We start from the raw sequence: 8,646 nt of genomic DNA, 5'->3' as shown, positions 1-8,646 counted from the left end.
CCTGCTGAGGACACACGTTACTGGAGGAAGCTGTCCTGCAGACACACTGTTAGCCACATAACTCAGGCTTTTAATGTGCCAAGCTGCATTTTAAACTGGGTAGCATGGGATACAGGTCTGTCTGGGTTAACCCTGGGTACCAGTCATCCCAACCCAGTCCCATCTTTCAGTGTGTAAAAGCTTCCCATCCCCAATTGCTGTCGAAATGAGTTTACTATGCTTTGAGGCATCTACCTCTAACCAACTGTCACTTCACAGGTGAACTTGTGTCATCTGACAATGAAGTTATTCCTAAGTTATAACTTCAGAAGTTATTTCTGGCCTTTACCACCAGGTTGAACACAAAACCGGTCAAGTTTCAAACTAGGCAATAAATATTTTGCTCAGCCTATTACTCAGGTGAATAATCAGCCTCTCTGATGACACAGTCATAGCCAGAAAGGTTGCAGGAAACATTAAATTTAAAATAAACCTCAAAAATAGAAGGGGACAATATAAAAGCCTCAGAGCAAGATCAAGTGGTCTCACCTGTGCAGATCCCAAGTCAACCTACTGCTATGTTAGAGGACAGGATTTCAGAAGCACTCAGCAATCAGATTCTGACCAGAATCCAATATACTGAATATATTTTTGCTGGTGACCATATTGAAAACCTGAGCTCAGTGTCTGAAGTGATATCCGATTCTCCAGACTAATTAAAAATATATGCTATAAAGCAATAAGAAATTTGAAGTCTTCAGTAAAGAGATCCCGTTATATATTCATTATGTTTGGTTATGCAAATTCTGTTGCTGTTGTTGTTGTTGTTTGATTTGGGGTTTATTTTATAATTACTGAAATAACAGTCACAGAAAGGACACTCAGTCTCAATATATGACTTTAAAATTACCAGCCCAGGAAATGGCATATTAGCTTGCTATATATAGTTTATTTGAATGCATTTTGTGAAACTAATGTGGATCCTAGAGTTTCATCCCTCAAAGCACAAATGAAAACCTTAAAGCATGATGAAAGTTAAGGAAAAAAAGAATGGAGACTCAAAGGACAGTTATGTGAAAAAAGCTTTCACTTAGAAAAAAAACCAAAACTGATTCAGTAAGAGATATCTAACAGCACAGCTCCAAAGTGGGTAACTCGATTCTTCATCTTTCTTTAAAAAAAAAAAAAAATGTTTAGTCTGATGTTCAGTAATAACAGGCACTTGGCTTGTTCAGCTGTGGACTCTGTTGAAGTTATGTACTTACCCATGTTATACTTTCACACAACGATAACAAAGTCAGAGTAATTAGGCTAGCACTGAAATTTGAAAGGCTGCCCATCAAACAGCCAGAAGGAAAGAGGAATGTCCTGAGAAATTCAAGGTTTCTTCATTGATTCGACAGGCTACTTCCCAAGTGTACCGAGAAGCTCGGGGTCATGACACCTCAAGCAGGTGATGGAAGAGGAGGAAAACGTGCACCCAGTGGCACCTGGTGGAACTGCCCTCACCCAGGGGCTCACAGATGAGGGCTCCCAAGAACTTCACTGCTTAAAGCGCTGGTTGGACTTTCTGTAGTGGTACACATGTAATGGGCACACCACATCCACAACCTCTTCTGGTCAGTCAGAACATGACCAGTTCAGTTTTAGAAGACTTTTCATTTCATCATTAGGTAAAACAAGGGACACAGAAGTGAAGAAGGAATCAAACAAAATTATTATACCTTATATATGCTCATTTTGCATTACACAAAATTCACGCCTAGATAAACCTCTCTGTTTAAACCACAAGGAGAAAAAAAAATTAAGACAACCAAGGATTCTGTAAGTCACCTCACTTACAAAGGCATTACCTGGGAAAAGTAATATAATTGCACTACCTTTAGCACATACCCTTTTTCATCTAGGGGAGACTGTTTCGATCTCCACGGTGGGCTTTACCCAGTAGATCTATAATCTAAATTATTTTATTTCAGCAAATAGAATCAGAAGAACCAAGGTTTCTATATGGACAGTCTTGACCTCTCCTGTATCTGCTAGCAGCACTTCAGGAAAGACTTCCCGTCCTCCAACGATGGTGAGGTGTCACTCCTTCCTTCCCCAAATTTGATACCACAGGGATCTCAGTGTCCCCAGTTCCTACAGTTCAGTTCCACACTGCTTTTAGTACTTACCTGGAGGGAACAATCTGCCCCACATACATTAATATTTCAGTGTTAAAACAAAAGCTTTGACACACAACAAACTACAGAGTTTCAAAGCAATGCAATGTTTAGTTAGCACCACAGCTAGATTAGCTAGATTACATCTATTCAGTCTACCTAACTACAAAGTTTCCTGCAATGATAACTGGCATGCAAAACTTACACAAGATATTCTGTGTTATCTCAAATGGCTCTTTTTTGGCTAAGAAAGATGGAAATGGAAACTGTCAATGACTCTATCCATGTTCACAAGGCTTTCTAGCAAACAAAAATAAAATACAGACACAAAAAGGAACAAATACCATTTTAGTATTTTTTCCTGTCTTGTTGAATTAATGCCAAATTATCCAACAAAAGGATCACTTGCATTTCAATGCAATGCCTTTAGTGAACTTCCCTTTCATTTATAGAGTAAGGGAACATAAAGCTATTTAGTATATGTATGTACCTGGAGTTTCTGAATTAGTCCAGGAGTCACTGAATTTAATAAGATTTGCTCCTCAGCCAGCATCAAAACATTTAAGCAAATATAGTGGAGCTAGTTGATAACCAGGAAGCTTTTGGCCACATATACCTGATAAACCATCATAGCACTAATTATTTAAATCAGTTCACAGAGCCTCGTTTATTACACTGACCTCAACTACATAACAACATATAACATAACTTTACCTCTCACTTACAAATTGATATTTCAGAACTCAGCACTGATTTCACACAAGAAACAAGTTCCTGCTTCCCAAGTCATATTTGGCTTCATTTCTAAGATGTGGTGTTGGTACAAGACCAACAGCCCCTCAGTTTTAGTGCCCACCTCCAATAATAGCTTATAGAAGACATGCTCTGTGTTAAATATTACTGATACTGTACTGACCCCAGACTGGGTATTAGCTGTCTCTGGAAACAAAGCAGATAATGCTAACAGCTACCCGAAAGCACACAGCCCATTATTTTTCATGAGTAATTACTAATAATGAATGGATTGAAATAAAACAAATTAAAAGGTAGTATACAACATACTGGAAAAAATGAGAAAGTCTGGCTTCTAGGCACCTTAATAAAAAGAAAAAAAACAAACCCACCACACACTAACACTGAATCTGGCTTATTATACAGCAATTGCTGCTGCAATTTTTTGAACCTACTGATGACAGAAACAATTTTCTCAAAAAAAAAAAGTACTCAAATAAGCAAAAATGCAAAAAAAAAAAAAGAGAAGGAAGACATGAAGACAAATGTCTAAGAGAAAAGTCTGTCTCCTTTCCCCATATATCATTAATTTTTCATTATGAAATCTAAGAATAAAACATCTTAAACTTCAAGGTATTTAGATTTCCCCAGGGTTTAGGTGGGTAATGAAACAACTATTTTTCAATGTCTTGCTGCAAAGAGTAGATGATCTATGATGCTTCCAAACTAAGGACTGCAAAATGCCAAACAAGTCCATCAAATAAACACACACACACACACAAAATCATACACAGCAGAACCAAGAACATTTGCCATGGTCTTTGAGAACACGTGCAGCTTTTTACTCTTTCATTACTACAGAGGTTCATCATCCACAAAGCGCAAAGAATATATCCATCAGAAGCAATCTTGGAGCCTTTCTTGGCACAAAATTTTGCATTTCTATGTACTTAGTGGGGTAACTGGAGGTCTAGGGCCTCTGCTACTGGTGGTAGTGGTGGAAGTCAGTCAGAGCATTTTGCCTGGGAAAGCAACCAACTAGAAGGTGCAGGACAGCCCTGATAGAGGTTACCAAATATGAACCAAGCTGCTCTACTCAGGGGACTCCTGATAACAGAGTTTACTGCTTAAAAACTGCCCTCGAGGATAAGTCTTGCCAAACCGAAAGTTTAACAAAAGCCAGCACCTTTCACAGGGTGAACGTGCCCACAGTACGGACGTCTTTGAGCAGTTTCACTACCAGAGGATACAGCCAAGGGCCAGAGCATTTTCTCACTCATGCTTGCAAACACAGGATTCCACGGGCATAGCTGGCACACAGACACTTTACAAGCCCTACTCTTCAATGTGCAGTGTACTGATCTGCTAAACTTAGTCCACTATGGCATTTTCAAGTGTAAGAGGTAAATAAATTCTATTTGGGACAAGGTCTGTCTGATTTCTCAATGGTCCCTAATTCCCCCCCCCCCCCCCCCCCCAAAAAAAAACAAACACAAAAAACCCCACATCTAAATCAAATATTTTCAAGCAATGTCTACCCACTATAATTTTCATTAAAATAGAAATAGTTTATCCATAGAAGTGTTAGTCTGCTGGAGACCCTTTAATCAGTATATATTTGGGGACATGGTTTAGTGAGCATGGTGGTGTTAGGTTGATGGTTGAACTTGATGACTTAGAGGTCTTTTCCAACCTTAATGATTCTATTTGCACCTAAAATGGCACAATTTACCTTGAAGAATCCCATTTCAAAGGATAAATATCAAACACTGGTTAACATCCACACACACATTTCTGTCATAGGGTGTTATTTTTCCTAGAATTACTTTGAAACCTGAAAAATTCCAGTGAAATTGTCCTTAAAAATCCATTATTATAGCTTAAGGAATATACAATAGGGAAGACAATAGGAGAGAAGTGGTAAGATTAAGGCTAGCTTGACCCACCACTGACTGAATGCCAGCAAGCCACCGATGTGTGGTTACTCAGACAAGAGTTTGAAAAAATTACATAAGAAACTAAGAGATGCAATTGCACATAATACCAAACAACCTCTGTGTACAACAGAGGAAGTGCAGAGAGAGTTGGTAACATTTAGGAGGAAAGATTCCTGCATGTTACCCACTGGTTTATCCTTCCAGTTACGGGTATTTACAGAGGGCAGGTCTTGAGCCACCACAAAGGTGGCTGATATTACATGTACCCCATTACAGCTGCTGAAGTGGGCCTGTCAAACCTAAATAGTGAGTCTTATAGGAATGGTACAAATGCACTTCATTAACACACTCACTGCTGGGCTCCCAGGTGACACGCACTTAAGTGCCTATATTTCACTGCCATGTCAGCTAGCATGGCTGAGGTGCAGCAATTTCTCTCCCTCTCATCCCAAACCTGTGGGAATGACAAGAATGACAACTGTCATTTTGTTCAGAAATAAGCATTCTAGCTTATTCCATCTCTACTTGTTATTTAATTGGAGCTGAAGTTTTTTAAAACTAATCTTAGAGGCATTTTGCCAATAGCTTTCCAGTAGGAATCATGCTTTCAACATCATCTAAATAGTTATCTTGACTCTTGAATTTGTGTCTTCTTACCTGATAACATATTATCTGTTTTTATTGAAGGAAACTTCAAAGTCATTTCATGTTTGTGCCTGTGAATCATCAGATGATCCTCTGTTGGAAAACGCTGTCAGGCAAACAGAGAGAGAGAGAGAGAGAGAGAGAGAGAGAAAGAGAGAGAGGGAGGAAGAGAGAGGGAAAAAAAAATAAGAATTTAATTCTCTAATAAACTTTTGGCATTGGACAGAATTTCAAAAATGAGAGAGAGAGTAAGAAATGTATCCAGCTAGAAATGTGTCCAAATGGCACAGGAAACAGAATATTTGAAAATACAAGTGAGTATGAGTAACAAATATCTGTACTCTACTTGGAAACGCATTTGCTGCAGCACTCTCTGGGGTTGCAAATCGCAAGGTGTCACGCATCTGCTTGAAAAAGTTGCAGACCAAGTTTTGGATTCTAAGGGTCTCAGACACCCGCTTCAGCTACCGCAGCCTCACAAGTCACCACGTGCCTGAGGATCTGCGATAACTGCTGTTGTGTGTGCTCTTAGCCCACGGCAAACACAAAGTAATGCTGCAGATCTTAAATCACTTTGCTGTATTTTTCTGCTTTTGTGTCTTTCTGCAACCTATATCTGCTGAACAGCAATAAAAATAATCAAATAAACCAGCCTTTCCCTTCCTACCCAAAAATATTGAGGCAAAATGCATTTTTCATTTTGGAAACCTGTGATACTTCGTCTTGATGCAAAGTGGCAATGCAACGGTGCTTAGTATATAACAACTATTTATGATACTATATTAAATTCTTTGCCTTTGTCAAGCAGAGACGGTGGAGAGATGTATTTTGGAAGGAACTAAGTGTGCTAAGGATGTTTTACAGTCTGATAACAGACTTCTATAACAAATAGCCTCTTTTGAACAAGTTGAAGAAGAGACAAGCTTGAATAAACGCTCAAGCACTAGCACATTTGGGCTTTAGGAGCAGAGTGATTCTCTTAAGTTTCCTTCAGCAGAAGGTACATACACATACCTTCACTACAAAACACTGTAATAGTTTTAACAGGGTTATTTCAAGACTAGGGAGGGCCAAGAGTTGTATCACCAAGGCTTGAGGAAAAAAAAAAAAATCAAAAGCAGCTTTTTAAAGCAACAGGTATATAGGAGACTGTCAAAAACTGGCAATAACAGAGTTAAAGGGACTTAATGCTTTCAACACAGCATATTCTTGGCTAAGTGACTTTGCTTGTGGCTATAATATAAATAGTTGCACTACATTACACCTTCTGAGAATCTCTCTAAGCCCATAGACAAAGCAGCATAAATAATGGCAATGAATTCTCTGGAAAAAAAGAGTCCCAGAGACCTTTTCCTCACTGTGAGACCTTGGTTCATTGCTTACTCATCTGAAAGAAATGCAGCACTAGAAATTTATGTTAAGAACCAAGGGAATTTGTGAAAGTTCTTACTCAATGAAATTGTAAGGAAAAAAATGTTTCTCCTAAGGGAACTGGATTTTCCTTCATGGAAGCTACACTCTGTCTGCATGGTGGAATCAGCCAGCTTAAAGAAGACATGGGGTGATAGGAGAAGCTATTCCTCCAGTCCAGACTTCTGTGTCTTTTTTGTAAGTCTACTTTCTTCCTTGTGCAGAAGATCAACTCTATCAGCCCTCAAATATTCATCTGCTCCCACTTAGTAGAACAGCAAGGCTGCTCAGCCAGTTGTTAACTGGACCTCAGGCTTCGTCCTCTCTGTCCTTATATCAGCTCTTGGCAAAATCAACACCTACACTCCACTAATACTCACCCATTGCTCCACTGCAGGAACCTAAAGGCTTGTAAAATTATCAGCCAGCTGAAAATGCCTAACATACTCTTAATGCAGGGAAATATTATCACCATTAAGAGAGGACTCCGGGAAATGGGCAAGCTAAATCACTTAACAGATGCATATAGGAAGCCTGCAGCAAAAGCCCAAAAGATGCCCTTGCCTGAAGATTTTACTCACAAACTCATCACTAAACCATATTAGGATCAGAAGCACCACACATGGAACTTCCTTCACCACTGCAAAATCATCAACTTTGCAGAAGAAACCTGTAAATCTCAATTGAAAATCTCAGCAGGTAAAATCCTTGTCACTTCATGTTTTTAAAATAATTGCATATCTAGTGCTCCGGGTCAGATTATACCATCACAGGCACATGGCAGATCACCAGTCAACAGGAATCCCAAATGTACATCCTGGGGTAGAACTTACCTATAGGCTGCATTTCCAATAAAGAATATTTAGTAGGAATATATCTCAAAGATTTTTGGTGGAAAAAAATAGCGCTAATAAGCTAGCAATATATTTAAGTATTAAAAAAATCTGGAGGATTACCCCATCCATTAGGAAACTTAATATATTGCATCATATATCTAAGGAGAAGACAGACAAATGTATCCTGCCTAGTGTGTTCTCACTTGCTAGCCACTAAAGGAATTCGTAATACCTAGCTTGAAAATTCGGCTTAGGGACAAGGGAAGAAAGAGAAGCAGCTTGAGAAGCACTTTTACCAACTCACTCTTGACTGGCTGCTGTATTTGCTTTAAATATTTTGTAATAATATCTTGCGGGGTAAGGAGGGAATTGAGCAGGGGGAGGATTTAAAAAAATAGAATAAAATAACACACACATTATTATTAGACATGTGTTAATATATCAGGATGCATTATACAAGCCAGAGCTAGTGCTGAGGACTCAATTAATATCACCGCTGTCTCCACTCACCTGCGAGCAGCCTGGGGCACTGCAGACAAAAGGCCTCTCCTGCTCCAAGTTCATCTTTGATTCCTCATAAATCTACATGTTAAAAGGGGGAGGGGGAAAGAAAGGGAGCCTATGAATATATACGTTCTAAGCTTCACACATACATGCAAGATACAGTCATCACAGTTTGTGCTTTTATTTCAAACTCCCAAAACAGACAAGAACAAAGATTTAATCTTCGGAGTACTAAATTTGCTAATATTCAGCAGGGTCCCTACAGTCTAAGTACTTATTACTCCTTCCTGGGCACACATTTACTCTGAAGGAAGAAAAATAATAGGCTTTCACAGCAGAAATCTACTTCAGAAAAAAGCGTATGTTCAGTGCTGTTATTAGATAAGACCATGTCTGCTCAGAAATATCTCAAATTAAGGGTTTTTACCTTTCCTCCTTCAG

At 38.9% G+C, this 8,646-nt stretch overlaps 1 protein-coding gene across 1 annotated transcript in view; it reads right to left on the bottom strand.

The window, feature by feature from the left end:
• The window catches only part of LOC104547627 (cyclic AMP-responsive element-binding protein 5), a gene marked incomplete at its 3' end in the record, with an annotated part of 143,104 nt that extends 134,826 nt beyond the window's left edge, over nt 1-8,278 (bottom strand). The window contains exons 1-2 of the mRNA XM_010193410.1: nt 8,212-8,278; nt 5,468-5,561 (exon numbers count right to left, since the gene is read on the bottom strand). Coding sequence (XP_010191712.1) covers nt 5,468-5,561; nt 8,212-8,265 — 148 coding nt within the window. The remainder of the gene's footprint in view (nt 1-5,467; nt 5,562-8,211) is intronic.
• Nucleotides 8,279-8,646: the final 368 nt, after the last annotated feature.

This window comes from Mesitornis unicolor, unplaced genomic scaffold, assembly GCF_000695765.1.
Source record: "Mesitornis unicolor isolate BGI_N332 unplaced genomic scaffold, ASM69576v1 scaffold9181, whole genome shotgun sequence".
NCBI classification, from domain to species: domain Eukaryota; kingdom Metazoa; phylum Chordata; class Aves; order Mesitornithiformes; family Mesitornithidae; genus Mesitornis; species Mesitornis unicolor.
This window is presented reverse-complemented; position numbering and strand designations above follow the sequence as displayed.